General features: G+C 39.2%; 1 protein-coding gene across 12 annotated transcripts in view; it reads left to right on the top strand.

Moving 5' to 3' along the window:
• LIN54 (lin-54 DREAM MuvB core complex component) overlaps positions 1–22,429 on the top strand; it is a 53,199-nt gene that overhangs the window by 2,453 nt on the left and 28,317 nt on the right. For 4 of the 12 annotated variants that reach the window (XM_061583149.1, XM_061583147.1, XM_061583154.1 and 1 more), the window contains exons 2-4: positions 11,646–11,710; positions 13,060–13,771; positions 19,365–19,485. The exons of 1 other annotated variant lie outside the window; for it this stretch is intronic. In XM_061583149.1, coding sequence (XP_061439133.1) covers positions 13,070–13,771; positions 19,365–19,485 — 823 coding nt within the window. In that variant the 5' untranslated portion in view covers positions 11,646–11,710; positions 13,060–13,069. Of the gene's footprint in view, positions 1–2,476; positions 2,773–6,474; positions 6,542–11,645; positions 11,711–13,034; positions 13,772–19,364; positions 19,486–22,429 lie in introns of those variants that run through there. 7 more of the 12 variants (XM_061583153.1, XM_061583148.1, XM_061583150.1 and 4 more) reach the window with 7 other exon arrangements.

Here is a 22,429-nt window from a genome sequence, read left to right on the forward strand (position 1 = left end):
CAATGACAAAGATGGTTCTAGGAGCACCCCCAAACTATGCACTTGCTACTTCAATGGGAGTGCACCTCCATCCAGAACAGGATGTTCTGCCAACTCTGAGTCCCGGGAACTGCCAACCCATAGTACCTCCATCATATTTAGATTCACCTTCAGTATTTTGGTCCATATCTAGTCCATTGCTGCCCTGGGCTCCTGCTGGGAGGAAGTGTGGGATATACATCAAATAATAAATAAATAAAATGGGTGTCATCAACATATTGATGGCACCTCTCCCAATTCCCTGATGATCGCTCTCAGCAGCTTCATATAGATGTTAAATAGCATGAATGACAATATATACCCCTGCAGGACCCCACAGGACAACTCCCATTGGGCTGAGCAGAAGTCTCCTAATGTTTTTCTCAGGAACCGCCCTCGGAGATAGGAATGGAACCACTGTAAAGTGGTACTTCCAATCCCAAATCCTCCAGGTGGTTCAGGAGGCATCAAAAGCCACTGAGAAGTAAAGGAGAACCAAAAGGATTGCACTTTCCCTGTGTCTCTCCCAACAAAAGTTATAGATCAGGTGACCAAGGAAGTGCTAGTTGTAAATCCATGCTGAAGTTGGATAGAAACGGGTTGATACCACCTATTGACACTGAAAGTTCTCATTGGCTCTGCTGTAGAATCCAGTTAAGAAAATGCAACAAAACAAAACTCTTGCACTTGATAGAATCTCTGCATTCAGATACCAGAATCTAAACTGGCTTATAATTGCTGAGGTTACTATCCTGTTCCAGATGATTGATGCCTAGAATATGCAGAAATCTTGCTGCTTTTCATGATATAGTTACTGCGTGGAGAGAGATTTGTCAGGATATTCCTATGAATGAATGCTGTAATAATGAGTGAAATATTGAAACTTGTGACTACTTGTGATATCTCTCATGGGAATTATTTGCATAAATACTTGGATAAATATATGTGGAAAACAGATTTCATAGTGGTACGATGCATTGGTTCTATTAAGGAATTCCTGGACGATTCAGCTTCTATATAACGTCAAGTATCTATGTAAAACTTTTTGCATAATTTCTCTATATGTTGGACTATGACCTGGGAGACTAGGGTTCGAATCCCCACATAGCCATGAAGCTCACTGGGTGACCTTGGGCCAGTCACTGCCTCTCAGCCTCATGAAAACCCTGTTCATAGGGTTGCCATAAGTCGGAATCGACTTGAAGGCAGTACATTTACATTTATATTTTTCATTTAATTTTAAAGAGGATTTGCAGCATTACCATGGAGATGTTGAAATAGTGCCTGACAACCAAGAAAATCTTAAATTAACTTCTTGAAGTATTACAGTTCTTGATATTTTGTTATGCTAAATTGGCTTGAGTTTCACTCTTGGCAGTTTTGCCAGTGACCCAAATGGGCACAGAACTGAGAAATTAATAATAGGGTTAGACTTTCAGTGATTGTAAGATCTGATCTAATAGTCTCCTATATCTTGGCACTTGTATTAATCTTGAGGGTGCTGTAGTTGGAAATTGCATAGAATGTATAGAATGAAAACTCTTTGTAGTGGAAATCTTGCACTGCAGTTCCACTTCTGCTTGGAAACAGGTTCCCCCAAAATCAAAGTGATGTCCTTCTATGTAAATATGTTTGGATTGTTAATTTTGGGGGTGGGTGAAAAGCATGTATATATGATTTTGGGTGGGAAAACAACCCTTTTTCTGTCAGTTCTATATGGCATAGTATATTAGCTTTTTGTATTCGTTTCTGTATTACCCATGATGGGGACAAAGCTTTCCTTTTGCTGACTAGAATGAGAATTGATGGAAGCTTTTTCTCACCCTTAGATATGCTTCATAGTCAGAATACACAGGTATTTACTTTTTAGGGACAGGTAATAAAAAGATGCAAGAGTTTTTATTTAGTTAATAATGAATCTGTAGATTATTTCTTATTCATCCCCCTATATACGTAACACCTTTTCAGCCTTCTAAATTTTAATTCACAGTAGACTATTTAGTCTGCAATCCTGTACCCACTTACTTGGGAGTAAGCCCATTGAACTCAGCGGGACTTACTTTTGGGTACAGGATTGCACTGTCAGTCTTTAAGGTGCTATAAAGCTGCAGTTTATTAACCCAGCTTCCCATCCGGAATTCTTTCTTGTCGCTGGCTAGAAACTGGAATCCTCCCTCGTTTCCTGTGGAAGAAGCGCAAATCTCTGTGCGTGTTTGCGATGTTTGGCTGATCTGTCGTTCTCTGAGCGCGATAGGCGTCTGACGCTTTTATCTTCTTGCAGGTCAGCTCTCTTGCTGTTCCTCCTTTTCTTGACAGTGAGCGTAGCGAAGGTAGGGGAGGGTTTTCCTGTGATGGGAGCGGCTCTGCCAGGGATCGGGGCGGGGGCAAGCACGGAGGGAGGAGGCTGAGGCTGTTGCTGAGCTGGGATGTGATGGTGATGACGAAGTGAAAATGGCGGATCTTTCGAAATACTATCCCGGCCCCTGACATACCAGAGACAGTACCTAAACAGCCTTAAGAGGCTCCCCCCTCCTCTGCCCGCTGTTGCCAGAAGCCTCCCTCTCCTCGTCTTTTTCTCCAACTCCCGAGCAGCCGCTTTACAGCTATTCAGACACTTCAGGGGGGAAGCCCCCCTCCCTCGGGCTGGAACTGAACCTCCTGGAAGGAGTCGATGGCTGCGCCCGGGAGAGGGTGAGACACGCACCAAGGCCTGGACAGAAGGAGATTGGGGGGATAAGTGGCGTTTTTGTATTGGTGAGGAGTGTCCTGCGTTAGAGTAAATTCAAGTGTTTTGAAATCTAACAGAAATAGTTAATCTGGTTGGAAAGGAGGGAGTATTTGGAGCTGTTGAGGCCTAACTCCCTTTTCAAGGTCTGGTGCATACCCTTGTTGAACTGTGCCAAGGTTTTTGTTTAACGTTTGTAGCTTGAGTATTTTGGTAGTACAGTACTTAATGTTCATAAAGTAATCTCGGTAGAACAAATCTCTAATTATGCCTATTCCTACCTATGCAATGAAGAATGTTGGTATTCTAAACTGCTTGTGGGACACGAATGATTTTAAAGCTAATTACTTTCACAGGAGCACTGTCACATTCATCATAGGTGTGTTGTAATATATATATATATATATATATATATATATATATATATACATACACGTAGTGTTGCAATGGGCAGAAAATAACAGCTGAATACTATGTTTAGTCATGAAAGCTGACTTTAATATATTAAAATTATCAAGGGATTTTTAAATATATCCCACTTAGCATTTGAAAGGTGGAAAAGTCAATACAGCAGTAATAATTCAGAAATAAAATGAGCTTTTTATTATTTTGTTATGAAAAGGTATAAAGGAATATCTTTTGTTCATTAAATCTGGGTGTGTAAATTGATATTATCAATTCCATCATCTCACATTATTTGACATGCTGGCTGGGGCTGATGGGAGTTGTACTTCAAAACATCTGAACAGCGTCAGGCTGGAGAAGGCTAGATACTATTTCCATGGAAAAACTGCAATACAGATGACAAAATGTCAAGCATTTGAGGCCCCATAAGGCTGCTATCAATAGAAGAGTAGTTCATGGTAGTTCAAGAACTTTGGATAGTAGAGTTGATTACAGTGCACTCTTTTAATATCCTATATGCATCTACTCAGAAGTAAGTCCTATTGATGTCAACAAGGCTTATTCCCAGGCAAGCAGATACAGGATTCATCCTTAATAAATGGGCAAGGATCTCGAGTTGAGCTCTGTGGAAAAAGAAATAAGGTTGTAGTACAGAGATAATACTTCCTGAGCTGCTTTGCAAATCTTAGTTAAAGCTAACTATGGTTAACAGAAAGAAGCTTATGGGACACTTGATGTTTTAACCATAGTTATGAGATCAGGAGGTATTACAGCTAGACTGTTAATTGGAACAGCCTGCTGAGAACATAACATGCTGGTTCTGAAGCTCCCAATTTTCTACTGAGCCAGGTTCAAGGTGCTCGGTGCTTGTTCTGTCATATAAAGCTATACAGCTTAGGACCTAGATAATTGATAGATCACCTGTTCCCATATACACCTGGCTGTTACAATATTGTGGGTATCCTCTCTTATCTTGAGTCATGTTTACCAAGCATTTGTAACAGGGCAACATGTGAGAGGACATTCTCAGTATTGGTGCCTGATTATAGATTTTCGTCCCATCTCAGGTGTTACTGATGCTGATACTTGTGGATTTTTGGTGCCAGTTGAAAATGATTTATTTGTCCAGGCCTTTGGTTAAGCTGTTCATTGGTGAAGATAGGGATGCCTGCCCTACTGGATCTGTGTGACTTGTTGATGTTTTAACACTTCATCGGTTTTTTATTATATTTATTATATTGCATCCTGGTCTGAGATTATTTTAGTGACGTGTAAGCTAGATATATTTAAAATAAATAAATAATACATCTGAACTATTTCCCATTAATGTGCCACAACTAACTGGGAAAGATAAATCATTTTTTTTAAATTGTACTGGAGCCTAGCTCTCCTGTCTAGTGAACATTCTTTCTCATAGCTGTTAACTTCATTATTAACTCACTCCTTAAATTACTTTTGTTTGTGAAATGGTCCAGTTTTTTTCATTTTAAAATTTGTACTCTGCTCCACAAATTGCTAATGGTATGAGGAATAACTGGGAGCTTACTGATGAGAAAAAGGATAGTGTAATTGTTAACCAAAATATAGCTCTCAGAGGGAAAGTGCTATTGCTCTGCCTTAAGAAGAAATCTTCTTGAGCGGAGTATGTTAGAACTCAAGCCCATATTTCTATAAGGGTTGCTTTGGTACCATGCTCAATGCACAAGCAAGTTTTCCTCTGCCTAAGCAGTTACAAATAGTGCTTTTGTATAAGACTTTCATGTTGAATTAAAATACTATTTTATAAGCACTAAGGGTTCACCAACTGTTGTCTCTGGCAAAATCCTGTGCCAGTTGAAATCAAACAGCACCAGCTCTTCTGGGTACAAGGGAATTTTAGTAATTTTAGGGATTATGTTGAAATATCAACGTATACATTTCTGAGACTACTTTTAACTTTGTTTCTTGAGTCTGCCTGCCCAACTGAAGTTTATATATCCCTCAGACAAATGGTTAATATAGTCAGTGGGTTATTGACTGATTTTAGTACATGAATTGTTTTCTTTTTGCAATAATCGCATTGTGATATATAGAAAAAAGTGACAATGTGTTCTGAAATTGACACTTTGTTCAAATTCTTGTTTCACATTCTGAATGTCTAAAATATTTCACAGTACAAATTTATAACTCATATGTTTTCCACATTGAGTGAAATGACTCCATCAATTTTCTTATAACAAGACTTCAAGTCAGTGATCTGACTCCTGGTGTGGTTCAAATGAACATTTGGGATTTGATCAGTCCAAAAAAGAAAGAACAGTCAATTGACTGGTCAGATATTGTTAAATAATGATTGAATATTATAAAACAGTTTATTACAAAAAAAGGATACTTTATGTTTATTCATAGGTATTATGCTTCTACTAATTACAAAACAAATTAGTGATTTTTTAAAAAGAAAATTGTACTGATTTATTATAATTTCTAGCAAAGTTAAATAAGATATCTGTGAGTACCATAGTCACCCTGTAGTTACAAAACATTTATTTAAAAATGAGGTTTAAACACAAATAAAGCAAAGTTATATCTGCTATTTTAAAAAAAGCATTTTTAGTTGTATGTTGCCATTTACATAGCTGCATTCCTTTTTTTAATGAGTTTTCATATGTACATGAAAGTAACAGGTAACAATTAACAAATAATCTTAACAATTCTGGTCTCAGGAGAGCAAAAATGCATTGTCAACATATGTTCAACATACAGAATCTACCGTGTCATGTGAAGATATACACACCATATAGTTGAGTGCATTGCTGGAGGATAGTAAATTTTCCTATGGAAACCATATCACATCAAAGTGATTGTGTTTAGATGTACAATGTTGCACTAAATGTTCTGATAAGGCTGTACCTCCTACTCTATCAATCCACCCCTGTTTAGAGGAGCCATTTGTTACCTTCCAGTGCCTACAAAGCTGCATTCCAGACTTCATCAAATGCTAGGCTATAGTCAAATAATCGGTGGTCAGTTAACAACATTTGACCAGTCAATTGGTATGCCTATTTTAATACAAATTAAACTAGCAAGGAATAATTCAAGCATAATTCATATAATTGGAGTACAATGTTTTTTCATTTCTGAGATCACTCAAGAGAGGTGAATACAAGAAATGAAATGAGTTGTGATAGTAGGTGACAAGTTAAGGCCTTGTGACATGAGGTGCACCACCTGTACATAATATCACTGAGCTCGCCAAAATGAGACTAAATCAGAACTGCTTATGGTAGTCTAATAGCCCATACAGATGAAAATTTTCACTGATTGAATAAATCTCTGCTTGCTTAAAGGTATTCATACATCTGTTTGCAGCAGGATGTGGGGGATGGTGAAGGACACATGGTACTCAGTTCTCCAGTAAGCAAGAGTTTGAATTTTACTGTTTCTGAGCAAGTTTTTTTAAAAATGAATTCATTCAAAAATCAACAAGCAAACAAATACATAAGTAATAGATATAGTTATAAATCAACCAATTACAACAGGGCTGGGGGACCTTTTTTACCTGGTGGGCCAGTTCTTTATCTCCCCCCACCCTGCAGGCCAGCTTTGGCAAGTGGGTGGCCCCTACCCACAATCATCTGATGTCATGATGATGGGATTGCCCACCTGTCAGAGTTGTCCCACAGTGATGCGGGGTCTGTTTCTCCAGTGTGTTCCCTTAGGCAACACACTGGTAAAGCAGCATCCAATAAGACTGAACTCTTTGCTAGTTCCTTCTGGGTGCTGCTTCACATTTGGATTGTGAAGCCATTTCCCCAAGAACATGATGACAGCTGATGGGTGGGGGTGATGGGGTCCAGTTTGGTGTTGGTTGCATTTGCCAGTTCCCCATATGGAATTGGTACATGTAGCCAAAGGAGTAGGACTGAACCCTCCACTCATCACTTTCAGGTAGTGCACTGTTGAAGCAGACTCCTGCAGGGTATTGGCCTGTGGGATGGAGATTCCCCATGTCTAATTTACAGCCTTTCACATTATTCCTTCATATTCATATTCGCATAATAAAATACACTCATTTTTTTTCGTATAAACGTTATGCAATTGTGACCTGTAGTTTTAGCATAGTTTGGTAATCACATACATTAATCATGTACATTGGGTGTTATCCAGCTAAGTCATGCTCAGGCTTATTGACATTAATGAACTTAAGTCCATTGATTTCAGTGGGTCTACTCTGAGTGTACTAATTATAACATAGATATTGCCCATTATATCCCAGATTATTTAAGACAAACCTGTTATTTCTCCCCCACATTTGTCTGATACTTATTTGAGCTGTGCTGTTCCACAGTTTTATTGCAGAGATCAGCTATGTACTGTTTTATATACTAACTTTAGTATATGAAGCTATTTTTTTAAAAGAAAACTAAAAGGCCAGTATGCTGTGGTGAGTATAATGTTCAGCTATATTAGCAAACAATATTTGTGCTTATTTTCATTAAATAAGCCAATTACAGAAGAGTAACCATGCTTATTCTAAAAAGCACTTGCCTGCCAGTGTGTCATCACTGCTAGGTGCTATTTTATTCCTATTGCAAGTGAATAGCAAGGCTAAAAAGCTTCCTGTGGCATATAGATCTCAGATCAATCCTAGGTATCCTGTCTTTTTAATCTGGTATTTCTGCCTACATAAACATAAAAATGCAACTGTTCTGAAGTAAGCACATTGTGTAACTACATCTTAGACTCTCTTATGTTATATCCTAGAGGATAAGGCTGTCACTGGCTCTCATGTTATGTCATCTCATAGAGGATAAGGATATCACTGGCTGCTAGTCATGGTGGCTATGCTCTGTCTACATAGTTGGAGGCAGTATGCTTTTGAGTACTAGGTGCTGGAAACTGCAGGAGGGGAGAGTATTGTGCTGAGATCCTGTTTGCAGGCTTCCCATAGCTATCTGGTTGGCCACTGTGAGAACAGGATACTGGACTAGATGGACCACTGGCCTGATCCAGCAGGGCTCTTATGTTCTAGAGATGGATCTGAGTGCTAGAACTAGTCCAGTCCCTGGATATTTCACAAGTTTATAAAACCAACGTTGACTTCTTTTGGAGAAGTGGGTGGGGGTTCATTGTAGGAGAACCTGAATTATCTGAATTAAGCTTAATACTGCTTCATAAAGACATCTATTTGAGTCTTACCGCTATCTCTTGAACCTGCAAGTTGTTATCACTTTTAGCTCATTTAAGTATAATCTATCTTCCCCTTCTTTTGTGCTTCATGCTTGAATAAACTCCACTTATTCTTTATTCTGTTTTTGCTTTTAGTCATAAAATGATACAAATTGAGCCATAATGCAGCTTTGTAATCAATGAAAGTCCCCAGTATTTAATTAATTCATTTGAATACTGTCTAAAGTACTAACCTTTTGATTTTGCATGGAGATTTTATATAAATGGCCTATTTGTGGACTATTCAAGTTTGAGGTAAGTACTGCTGTTGCTCCATTCTGACATCCAGCATTAATGCAAAGGGAAAAAAAACACTTTTAGTATAGTAGTATTATTTTGGGAGTGTGGTCCCACAGAAATTGCTGCTGCTTATTGTCCTTTTTTAAAATTCTGTGATGTTAATAAAGTTTTACTGATGTATGGTGGTTGTTTTATTATTGTGATTCATAAACCTTTGCTCCAGACTGGAGGAAAGGTGTGGTGTAAAAATATTGAATGAATTAATAAAATGGTGAGAGGGTACAGAGGCAGTCCCATATGAAAGAAAACCGTTGATGGAATGGGGGTGGGTGGAGAAAAGAGGCAAGTCCTATAGGCTCAATACTTGTTGATGCTTACTAAATTACATTCTTACCCTCTCTCTCTCTCTCTCTCTCTCTCTCTATTCACTAATACGCAAAAAACCCTTGCAGTTTAAGAATGTACCTATAGCCAACAGATACCTCTACCAAACAGTGAAATTGGGCAGCTATAGTGAATACACCAGGGGAGCAGGAGACCTGATCTCCTCTCTGAGATACTATACTGCCCTACAAATTTGTAAAAATGCAAACACAATTTGGGTTGATCTTTCACAGTCCAATCCACTTGCTGTGTAGCTTGGAAGAATTTGGTAATGTGCCTCTGAGCATATGGTGAGTGGTGGCAACACCTGCCATCTCCAAAGATGGAGAATTACACAGAAGGGAGTAGAAAAAGAGGCAGGCCAAACAAGAGATGGATTGATGTGTGTAGTCATGCTTAGGATAGGTGAAACTGACCGAGGGGAGGAGATTAGGTGGATGGGCACTGGGCAGAGGGAAAGCCCTTTTCCAGTCCAAAAGGAAAACATTCTTAACGGTATCATTATTTTTTGTGGTTTCCCCCACCTTTTTATTCTACAGCAGACACATGTACTTTCCCACCCAGATTTAAACCAAAGCTGTCCCTGGCCACATCCACACCAGACATTTATTCCACTTTAAACACTCATGGCCAAAGAATCCTGGGAAGTGTAATTTGTGAATGGGGCTGAGAGGAGATGCCCTATTTCCCTCACAGAGCTACATTCTCCAGAATTTTCTGGGAAGAGGAGCTGACTGTTAAGCCATTCTGGGAACTGGAACTCTGCGAGGGAATAGGAGTCTCTTAAGAACTCTCAGCACCCTTCACAAACTACACTTCCCAAGATTCTTGGGGGGGAGCCATGACTGTCTCAAGTGAAATAAACGTCTGGCATGGGTGTGGCCCCCTGATTAGCCAAGCCAAACAGTTGTTAGTCTGGCTTTTAGAACACTGACAGTTGGTTCTTACTGAGCATGCCAGCACTATCATAAACTCCAATGTTAATTTTCTTAAATTAATTAAAACTCAGCCATGCATTTTTTGTAAACTTAAACTGCAGGAGGTGGAGGCCAAAGTATGGGCAAGGTCAGTAACAGGATTGCAGGCACCCTGTGAATATGGCTGATTTTTAATTAATTTCAATAAATTATGAGACCCCTGACAAAAAAGTCCAACAAAGCTCTGGATTTGTTTACTTGTGTTTAAGACTGAACTCTGGATTCTCTCTAAGCATTTTGTGTATTGCCATGGAAACTTAGAGAGTTGATAAGCTAGTGTTTCTGAGTTCAGGACTATAGTAAAGTAAAAAGTTTATTACAGTCAAGGACCAGACAAGAGTTCAGGACTATAAGTTTTGTAAGATTTTGTTTTGAATTGAGCTTATGGGAAGCAACAGAACGGCATGGGGGTATTTTCAATTTAACATGGCGGAATGTGAAAAATCCATGCTGGCTAAAGTATACAGCCACTCTTGTGGCTGTATAATTAAAAATACTGTAAGAATGAACTGTGCATCCACCAGTGGGCCTTGGGTATCAGACATTTGGGAATGTTGTACTAAATTCTGTTGCCGCCTTGGTTTCCTGCTGGGAGGAAGGGCGGAATATAAATATAATAATAAATAAAACAAATAAATAAAATATGTACAAGAGAACCTGCCATATTTATCTTCTCTTCATATAAATTCCTACATGGAAGATCTCCATATAGGAAATGTGTTGTCCACACTGAGTTTTTCAGGTATTATAATTTCATTTGCACTCTTCTATACCCCATAAGAAGTGGGTTATTCTTATACTTCTCTTCTGGTAACTTTTTCAACAATAGAAAAATAACATGATCAGGTATTTGAAAAAAAACTTTTAATCCTGGTTAGTTCTTAAATCTCTATGTATGGATGTGAAAGTTGGACAGTGAAAAAAGTGGATAAGAGAAAAATCAACTCATCTGAAATATGGTGCTGGAGGAGAGCTTTGCGCATACCATGGACTGCAAAAAAGACAAATAATTGGGTGTTAGAACAAATTAAACCAGAATTGTCACTAGAAGCTAAAATGATGAAACGGGTTATCATACTTTGGACACATAATGAGAAGACATGATTCACTAGAGAAGACAATAATGCTGGGAAAAACAGAAGGGAGTAGAAAAAGAGGAAGGCCAAACAAGAGATGGATTGATTCCATAAAGGAAGCCACAGACCTGAACTTACAAGATCTGAACAGGGTGGTTCATGACATGCTCTTGGATGTCTCTGATTCATAGGGTCGTCATAAGTCGTAAGCGACTTGAAGGCACGTAACAACAACAAAGTTCTTAAATAGCTTGTTGAAGATAATAAGTACCTAAGATGGTCAGTTTAAATTTTCGTATCTGTGCAATTCTCTTGTAATAGCTAAAACTTTGGGTTTTTTCCTCAGCTATACTGGTGGCATGTTCTTTGCATGGAAAATTTATTTGTTCTTGAAAATATGTTTTGATAAAGAGTTTTGATATGTGTGGCTGTTGAACCTCAGATTCATGAAAGAGATTTCCTCACATATTATAAAAGTGTGCTTGATAGAAAGCCTAGAGATGGGAGAGACTTGAAATAGTCCTTAAATTGTATTTTGTTGGTTCAGGACTGGGTTTATAAGGAGCAGCTTGCTATAATTTCTGAAACTTCCTCATCTTTTGGCCTCAACAGATGGTGCTGCATTATAATGCTTTTGGAGGTGATCTGATGTGGAGCAGGATCTAAAATAAATTCAGGTAATTAAACAGAGCAAGTGGTTTCTATATTTCAGTATTTTATGGCATCACTAAAATAAGCAATGCTCAATCTTTGAGCATGCTACTATCAAATATTTCCTAAGAAGCTTCTCTTCTGGTTGAGAAATATAAAATAATCTATTCTCCCTAACCTCCATCAAGAGTTATTTATAATTGCTCATAGAGACTACCTCTAAGAGTTGAAATAGGAACTTTTAACATTTCTTTCCGTTATCTTGCTATTAGTAATTTCTACAATACTAATACTTCCCATGTGTATAGTGTTTTTATGTATTTGAAGTGCTTCACATGCATTGTTTTGTTGTAATCCTTACAACTACCCTATAAGGTAAGTCAGTATTATCCCTGATATTGCAGATATGGGACTGAGAGCCAAATACAAGCTTCAAACTGGGGACTTCTTGATTTGCAGCTCAGTCTTTCAGTCATTGTGCTGTTCCAGCTCTCAATATAATCTGTATCATACAGGGAATTTTTTTCAGCCCAAGGGCCACATGCCCTTGTAGATAGCCTTCCAGGGACTTCATGCTGTTGGTGGGTGGAGCTGTAAGTGGGTGGATCAACAGATGTGACTCTCACCTATGTTTCAGCAACACAGAAGTCGGAGGTTTTTACATGCACACACCCACATACATTTCTCCATCCAGCCAAGCAAGAGGCAGTTATCTGTTTAAGGACCTATTCCAATCAGGCAAAAACACTCAAGGAGGGTGCAAATTAGGGCCATTGAGGAGTGTGGCCTGGGCTCCAGATAGAGAGGCCTGGAGAGCTGCATTTGATACCTGGGTATGAGGTTCCCCAGTTCTGGACTATAGTCTTAGACATGCTTGCTAGCCATAGTGGTGGCTAATCTGTTTGTCTTGACAAATTTTTAGCCACAGCTAATATTATAGTTCCATTTTTCTCAGATTTTCAGGGGGTGGTTGTCTAGGAGATGGCATTCTCTGTGGCAACTCCTAAGTTGTGGAATTCCCTCCCTGCAGAGGTGTCTGACATCATCACTATACAGCTTTCATCGTATGCTGAAAATGCATCTCTTCACCATGGCTTTTGATACTTGAAATACTTATTTTTAGGACCCTTTCTAGTTGTGAATGTAATTTGTTTTAAACTGTTTTTAATGTATTTTTTATTGTTGTGACCCATTTTGGGACCTACTGGTGAAGAATAAGAAATGTAATAATAATAATGATGATGATGATAAAAACCACAGTCGTGGGGTCCTACAGTAATATATATGATACTCCAACTTGCATATTGTTGTGGAGCTGAAAAATGAATTTCCTTTGAAAATTTAATGCAGTGCCTCATCTTTGGCCTATCATCAGGATTTGCAATATGGAGGTGGTGTCAGCGGAAGTGAACAGCTTGCTTCCTGAAGAGATCATGGACACAGGCATAATGCTGGAGGAAGATGAGAACATTGAGGCTGTAATTGTGGGTGACTCCATTCCTATGGAAACAGAACTGGAAGGAATGGCAGATGTAAGCTCAGGTGGTGATTCTACTGCTGTTGCTGCTGCTGCTGCTACTACTACATCATCAATCACCACAGAGGCTGTCATTGTGCCTAGCAACTGTGTAGGCCATGTCGTAGGCAATACTGCCACAACAAAAACTGATATTAGTGTAGCTGTACAACCTCCTTTTCAAAGTTGCCTCCAGAAACTGGGTACTCGGACTCCTGTCACTATATCAGCCAACCAGATAATTCTAAACAAGACAACTGACTTGAAAATTGGTAACCAGACTATAAAACCAGAAGGGCAAAAGCTCATTGTAACAACTCTGGGGAAACCTGGACAACCAATTGTCTTAACGCTACCCCACAATCAGCTGTCACAGTCTCAGAAGGCCTCATCACAGGTGCAAGCAGGCGACTCCAAGGTGTCAACACAGCAGTTCAAGGTGGTAACTATTGGAGGAAGGCCAGAGGTGAAACCTGTTATTGGTGTGTCAGCCTTAACTCCAGGGAGCCAGTTGGTAAATACTACCACTCAATCCTCTGTATTGCAGACCCAGCAATTAAAAGCAGTGCAGGTAAGAAGGGATGCCATTAATTATACTCGTCGTGCTGAGATTGCTCCTGTTGAGGATTCCTTTTCATTAGCAGCAATGTATGTGGAGCAGAGTTGGGTAGGGAAAAAGGAACCCCCAGTAAATCGATACAAGCAAAATGTAAAATAGGATTAAAGTGCAATGGGTGTAATGGATGATTATAAATAATAATGGAGTACTTGCCTATAGAGATGGATGTGTAGCAGCAGAGAACCAGTTAGAGGACGCTTCCTGGGGATCATGAGAAGATAAACATGGCTGGTGATGAGTAGAAGCAGGAGGTGGCGATTGGGGAACTGCTTCCAGGCTCGTCTATTTGAGTGCAGTGGAGAATGAGAGTGAAGGCTCTGTAGAAGGTGAGAATGAGTGGAGTTTTTGGCTGTGCATGTACACAAACATACAAGAAATGAAGGTGTTTTAGTTTAGTAGTTAGTTGTAGGGATGGCCGTTCCTCCACCTTCCCACCCCATAGCACCCTAAGTTGAAAGAAGCATTCTTCTGGACCAGATCTGTTCTGTTTATAACTACTCGTGTTATTGTTTGTCATACTGGGGAAGGGCCATAGCTCAGTGGTAGAGCATCTGCTTTGTGTGCAGAACATCCCAGATTCACTTCTTGTCATCTCCAAGTACAGCTGGGAGAGGCTTCTGCTTGAAATCCTGGAGAGCTGCTGCCAGTCAGTATAGGCAGTACTGAGCTAGGTGGACAAATGGTCTGACTTGGTATGAGGCAGCTTCCTATGTTCCTATTCTCTTCTGAATGTCAGTTGCACAAACCCATACTTTCTCATTTGTGATATTATTATTATTTTATATCCCACCCTTCCTCCCAAAAGAGTCCAGGGCAACGCCAAAGGAACACCAAATATATTTATGGTTGGGTAGTTAAAATTAATCATCACAGCATGTTATGAGTAGAAGAGAAGGTATTCTTTTCTCTAGATTGTACTGATTGTACCTGCAAATGTTGGAAATATAAGTTATTAGATTCCAGTTATCCCTATCAAACTACTGTACATTCTCTATGACTTCTATGATGAGGGATTCTCTTATTTTTCAATATGTAGTGGGGGAAACACTTGCTGCAACCTGGGTTTCTTCTTGCTGCTATTCTGTGCCTTCAAGTTGATTACGACTTATGGCGACCCTATGAATCTTTTTTGGGGGTATATTCATAGGGTTTTCATGGTAAGAGATATTCAGAGGTGGTTTACCATTGCCTTCCTCTAAGCCTACGGCACCCGGTATATATATAAATTCTAATAGTAAGTGAAGATGCATAAATTAAATTGGTAGAATAATTAATTAGAATGTGTTGCCCATGCTTGGTTTTTTTAAAATTTTGCAGTTATAAGAGAGTTGAGTCTTACTTGCCTTGATGTTCATCTCTTTTCCAAATACATGAAATGATGGATGATGTGACTTGCAAACCAGACTACACACCATGGTCAAAAGTTGCACAGAAGGAAGTACCAAATGAAATTTCACAGGGGACATTTTTTTCCAGATTTGATTTTCTACTTGCCACTTTATTAAAGCACATGGATGCCTGGCCTTTGAAACTTTGGCCTGACCAACACCTTGCATCTTAGCAAAGTAACTTAGTGTACACAGCGCTTTAAACAATAATTTAAGCAAGACAGAAGTCCCTGGAAAAGTATTATTATTCCTGACTACCAACAGTCAGCATTACTCTTGTCTGCTGCCAACCCAGGAATGCTCCTCAAACCACTGAGAACCCAAGTTCTTGTTGCGAATTGCGTGTGTAGGTGAGACGTGGTTTGAATCCAAAAGCCATTTAGAACAGGAATAAGACAGGCCAGGCAAGTTTCATGTAAGAGTCTTTACTAGGCAAAGACATTAGAGACATCTTCCTCCATTGACATTGCTTCCCCCACACTCGAGTTCCTGCCAGTTCCCAGCTTATCACACTCTCAGCCAGCCACTCTGACCTTGATTGTCTGGAACTCTGTTCTCACAGCTTAACCCTTCTGCTTCAGGTTTCTCTCTCTCTGCTAAAAACCTTGTCTGTGAGTCTCACAACCTGCGTCACTGACCAACAGCCCCCACCTGAGACTTACAGACTACAAAACTTCATGTTACAATTATTACATTTCTACAACATTAACTTTTCATTACAAATACATTTCAGTACATGGTTTCTTACAGTTTCTATTTACAGTTTCAGTTCAGTTCAGTTTCTCTTTATTCTTTATTTACACAGGTTTCACAGATTCATGTTTGCTTTTATTTGATGATACATTTACATTTCATTCTTCAACACAAAACTTCCACATTAGATCCATTGTTTCTTTATCAATTGGTCCCTCTTTTTCCCATTCTATTGGAATTGTATCTGTTTCGTTATTCTGTTGTGTAACATTAAATGCAAATCTCTGAGGAGGTTGACCTTTCGTTTTTCTCTCTGATTTCCTGACCGTATCTATTTCCATTTCTTCTTCACTCTCAATTTTATTTGGACCAGCACCACTAGTACTAGGTATTTCTGTATCATGTGTTGTTATGTCTTCACTTCTCAGTCTTTTAACAGTACGTTTGCCATGGATCAGATCTTTTAATGCAGTTTTTAATGGAATTTGCTGCCCGAAAGGAACATCCGCAGCTTCCTGTTTGCTTTCACTCTCTAAAATCACTGTTTGACTGTCTCTCCAAGGTTTATCTATCACCTTTATGTTTCTGCTTAACACCACTTGTTGTTTCTCAGGCAACCAAACTCTGTAATATGAATTCTGAAATCCCAAAATGCGTCCTGCCTGTGCTCTTGACTGTTTTGCAACATGTACCCAGCATTTTGCCCCAAAACGTTCTATGTGTTTCACCCTGGGTTTTCTTCCAGTCAGTTTCTCATAAGGAGACATGCCTATTGTTCTGTGCATAAGGCGGTTCTGAATATAAACAGTGTACAGAATACATTCACCCCAATAAGATTGATTCATATCTGCATCTGCTAGCATTGCTCTCAATGAATCCTGCAATGACTGGTTCCTCCTCTCTGCCGTTCCGTTGGAGGATGGGCTGAAGGGAGCAGTTAGACTTTGAATTATCCCCTTCTTTTCCAAATATGTTTGAAATGAATTACTGGTAAATTCACCACCTCTATCTGATCTGATATTTTTGATAACAACCCCATGTTGTGTTTCTGTTCTCTGTATGAATGCCTTTAATTTCTCTTCTGCATCACTTTTCTTTTTCAATAAGAACACATGTGTAAATCTGGAGAAATCATCCACAATCACTAAATAAAACCTTGCTCCACCTTTTGAGCACTGGAAAGGTCCAGCTAAATCCACATGTATAAGCTGATATGGTTCTGTAGTGCTTTCACAGCTCTTATTTACTGGATTCACAGTCATTTTTGTTTTATAACATACCTCACACTCATCCACATGCTCACAGTGTTTTAACTTCAAATCTTGACTATATTTTGGGGTGTTTTGTATCTTTTGAAAATGGGCGTGTGCTAGTTTTCTGTGCCATTCATGGACACAATTATCATGTTTCTCTTTATTTACTGCTATCCAAGCACACATGTCTTTATCAAGCTTGCACTCAACCATAAACATATTGTTCTGTAATTTCCCTTGCATGCATATTTCACCATCTTTTCTCACAAAACATCTGTCCCCTTCAAATGTAACTTTACAACCTATTTGAGCCAATTTTCTTACTGATAGAATGTTATATTTTAAACCAGAAATCAATAATACATCTGTTAAAATTCCCAAATTACCCATCTTCAGTGTTCCTCTCGCAGTAGCTTCCTGAGTAGATCCATCAGCCAGATAAAGCTTCTCCTGCGTCATCTTTGAAGTGTAAAATAAACTAGAGTCTGTGATTAGGCAATTAGACGCTCCACTGTCAAGAAGCCATTTAGAGTTAATCAGTTTATTGCTCTCCTTAGAAACAAAGTTCACGCTTGCTCTCTGACTTTCAAAGTCTCTGTAATTCCTCTTCTTTAAACAATGTCTCTGTATATGCCCACGTGATCCACAAAAATAACATGTTTTAGTCTCTTCCCTGCTTCTTTGATTTCGTTGTTGTACAGACACAGTCTCAGCCTCTTTTAAATCTATTTTCTTGTTCTCTTGTCTCCTATACCACTCTTGTTGAAGTTTCTGTTCTACAAAGTCCAAAGTTAGATTACCGTCTGATTGACTTTCAAGACCAGCGACCAGCACGTCCCATTTTTGATCAAATGAAGATAACAGGAGATAAACCATCTGCAAATCATTATGATGCACGCCTCGATCTTGCAGCTCTGCATTTAATCTACGAAATTCAGCCAAATGCTCTTCCATAGTCACATCATCTGTAAAACGCATCTGATATAGCTTCCGTGCTAAACACAGCCTGCTTCCTGCAGTTTGCTGTACATGCGCGGCTCTTAACTTTTCCCACATCTGATTAGCAGTCGGCTCATTACTCACCAGCAACAGTTGTGAATCTGATAGCCCCAGAGTAATAAAAGCCTTCGCTTTCTCATCTTTCTTCAGCCATGCTGCTGAAGGAGCTGCCGGAGGGGGGTTTTCCACGACATCATTCAAATCCTCTTTAATCAGAACAGCTCTCATCCTCCACTTCCAGCTGGAGTAATTTACAGCATTCAGCCTCTCCATCGGCATCCCGGAAGACAGATTTACAGCCATGTTGCCCACTCTTACTTGCCTCTTACTTGCACTTTGTTTCTCTCTGCAACAACGCCACTTCACCGGCTCTCGAACCCGCTACCACGCCTCATAATCTGGGCCCATAACCCCTGTTGCGAATTGCGTGTGTAGGTGAGACGTGGTTTGAATCCAAAAGCCGTTTAGAACAGGAATAAGACAGGCCAGGCAAGTTTCATGTAAGAGTCTTTACTAGGCAAAGACATTAGAGACATCTTCCTCCATTGACATTGCTTCCCCCACACTCGAGTTCCTGCCAGTTCCCAGCTTATCACACTCTCAGCCAGCCACTCTGACCTTGATTGTCTGGAACTCTGTTCTCACAGCTTAACCCTTCTGCTTCAGGTTTCTCTCTCTCTGCTAAAAACCTTGTCTGTGAGTCTCACAACCTGCGTCACTGACCAACAGTTCTCAAGGAGCTTTCCTAGGTTGGAGAGTAATGTTGATTGTTGGTAGTCAAGAATAATAATACAGTACTTCGCCAGGGACTTGACTTGCTTAAATTATTATGTAAAGCGCTACGTACACTAATTTACCTTGCTAAGACGCAGTGTGCTGGGCAGATCAAAGGTAGGGTAGGCCTTCTTCCCCACTTGCTCCCCTCTGGTTGCTAAATGAAAGGGTGCCCTAAGGTTTCTGTGTCACTCGTTTCCTGTGTTTATATAGCTTTCCCATAACAGAAATTCTTTGGGTGGCTCACAAAGAATGGTGGGCATTTTCTCACTACTTGCCTTTTAGGTTCTTCATCTAGGCTGGAGAGTATCCAACTTCCCAGACAGCAGAAGCTAGTTATCCCTGGTGTGAAGAGACCTTCAGTGTTAAGAGGCATAAATAACTTCTCTAAATGAGTGAATGACATGATTATTGGATTTCTCTTTTTTTGTTTTTTAGATTGCTAAGAAAACCAGGACACCAACCTCAGCACCAGTGATTACTAAGCTGATCTTCACAAAACCAATAAACAGCAAGGCTGTTACAGGGCAGACAACTCAAGTGTCACCGGTCATTGCAGGTTATATATTTGTGGCTTCTTATATGGTGCCATTTTAAAAAGGGGATGAAATTGAATTAAAGATACGGCTGGGATCCAATAGGCCAGATATTCATGGGCACTTTTCAGGCCCCTTTTCCCTTCCCATCACTGCGTTCAGAGTTCCCTCAAAAAAACAACTGAAAGTCACGGAATCCTAGAGTGATTTTCACTGTTGGCAGAGGAAACTAATGATTCTGCTCTTACATGTTCATAGAAACTCTTTTTGAGCATGCACAGGGCTTTTTGGATCCAAGCCCCAGAATGAATCTTGCTGCTCTTATAACAGTTCTCAAGGGAAATGAAAACTGTGTCAAAGTTCAGAGAGCTTAAAGAACATGCAGATTATGTGGGTCATTAAAAATGTTTTTAAAACTTACTAGCAGCATTGAGTTGTTATCTCTTTCTCTCAGATGTTCAGATTGTGGCTCACTTTGTGTGAATCCAGGCAACAAAGTTACCATGTAGTAAATGTGGAGAAGCTTGCCTGCTTCATAAATGTGTGCTAAAAATGCAGTAATACAGACAACTGTGGCTGGCTTTGAACTATTTTGTGCTTGCTGTTACTTCACTCATGGTTACTGACTAGTTCTGTTGCCATGGCATCGAGCTGTTAGTTCTGCCTATTCCTCTATGCATTGCTGCAGTGTTTTATCAATACTTCTTGACTCTTTGTTAGAGAAATTGTTGATTTAAACTGTTCCACTTTCTAGTTTTTAAAGAAGATAGTAGTACTTTTAAACTGCAAAGCCCTCTGTTGATTTTAAAGTGTAAATTGAACATTGCTATAAGAATTTTATAAAGATGAAAAAACAAGATATTCATATTACACCTTATAAATCAAGAGCAGTGATATACATGCACATACCACTCAGCCACTTTATCACACATACACACAACCAAACACACAGATTAAGTTGTAATTGTATACCCACTTGGGAGTAAGCACCATTGAACTTAATCGGACTTAATTTTGAGCAGATGTAGAAGAATGCACTGTTAATGATAAAGATTGTGAAGTGATACGCTGTATGTTGTAAGCAAACTTATCCCAGATACTTTCTTTCGATTTTCCATAACACATCAGTGCCAGTATTTCTTCCTTTATGTTTGTGTATTTTTAGCACTTTAGTTACTAAACAGGGGCGATAAACAATGGACTGGTTTCTGCGTAATGCTATGCCATGGCTTGTTTGATAAACCATGAGTTGTCTCACAGACAATCAAATAAACCATGGATTTTACTCAGTTTTTTTGTTTTCCAGCAACTTATGCCTTTCTAGCTTGGTGAATGACTGGTGTAGGGTGATCAAACAAACCATGCTTAAGGATGGTGGGTTCGCACATAATGCCAAGTCACAATTAAAAGAAACCAAGTGTTGGAAGCCAACAACAAACTGTGGTTTCAGATATTGGGTTTTGGTAGTAAGCCATAATTAAGCCATTGGCAGGCATCACATATAATGCTACAGCATGGTTTACAAAACCATGTTTTAACAAACCATGGCTTAGTGTTATGTGCAAAGCAGGGCAATCATTGCTTCCTGTGCATTCACCACAGTGTAACCACAGTGTCCTGTGAATTCTTAAGGTCAGAATTATAGTCAGGTTTGGAGTGTAATTAATCTCTTGCAATCAAAATGCACGAATTTAAAATGAATAGCTAATTCTGGCTAAAAGAAGAGTCTAATTTAGCATAATTGCATTCTCTGAAAATAATGTGGATGTCTTTTCTCCAATTACTTGAAACAACGTTGTTGGCTGCTGTTCAAAGTGTCTGCTTATCTAATGGATCAGTAACTATCTTTTCAGTTAGAAGGTTGGTTTAGTTTAGACAAAGCTTGTTTAATTGCCCTCAAAGTATTAAAAAATTGGATTCAGGGATTTTTTTATAAACAAATGCTATCAGTAAGTCTTCTATGGTTCTTAAATTTAAAAAAATCAAATATTCAACTAATTTGTTTGTATTTACATCCAGTGTACTTCTAAGATTCTGGGTAGCTTGTGATCATATTTTATTTACACCAAAGCTCAATATTAGGGTTTAATCTGTTTGGTTAAGAGTATGAGAAGGGATCACTAGTATGTTTTGCTAGTTCCTGCACAATATTTTGGCATTGATTGCTTTTGTCCTGTGTTTAAAAATGGTCTACAGCATTGTAGAAGTTACAAACTAATAGCATGTATTTTTGCCATCACGTGCCACTTTAGGAATATGCCATAATCTAGAAGCCTATGACAGTGTTCAAAATCAATGTTAAATCATGGTTTAGTGTTACTCCTCATTCCAGGCTATGCTGCCCCTTTTCTCATGCTCATATTCATCCAAAAGGCAGAATTTGGAAGTTTTTGCTTTTAGTTCACCACAACTTCCAATGTCATTCAAACTGGGAATCATGTTTTTCCACTAACAATGGTCAGTTTCAAAGCAAGTTAACTTCAGATCATCACCCAAGCATCTGAAGAATTGCTGTTTCCAATCCTGGAAGTAGCTCACAAATCAGCTTCGTAGTAGTGAAGTAGACTTACCAAATGTTATTTGGTATCAGTTCAGCCATATTGGATGGGTTTGGATTTAATACTGATCCATGGTTTAGTGGTGGGGTCACCAATCTGGCATCTGTGAGTGCAGTGGTGCCATTGATTACTTCCTCTGGTGCCCTCGCTCACTGCCCCCTTTCTCGTTAGAAAGGATGGTTAAAATACATTAAAAAGTACATATAGCTGAAGGAGGAAGATGGAAGATTGATGCTCTTTTCCATTTCAAGATTTGAAGGTTAGGAGGGAAACGGAACATTCTGGGGGAAGGAAAATGGAGTTGGGAAGGGAGATGCAGAGGAGGAAGAGAGAATGGATAATGTGTGTACACATTGGATCCAGTAAAACAAATCCTCTTGAAATTGCATAATTTGTTCATGGGTTCCTC

Source organism: Rhineura floridana, chromosome 9 (assembly GCF_030035675.1).
Source record: "Rhineura floridana isolate rRhiFlo1 chromosome 9, rRhiFlo1.hap2, whole genome shotgun sequence".
Taxonomy (NCBI): Eukaryota; Metazoa; Chordata; class Lepidosauria; order Squamata; family Rhineuridae; genus Rhineura; species Rhineura floridana.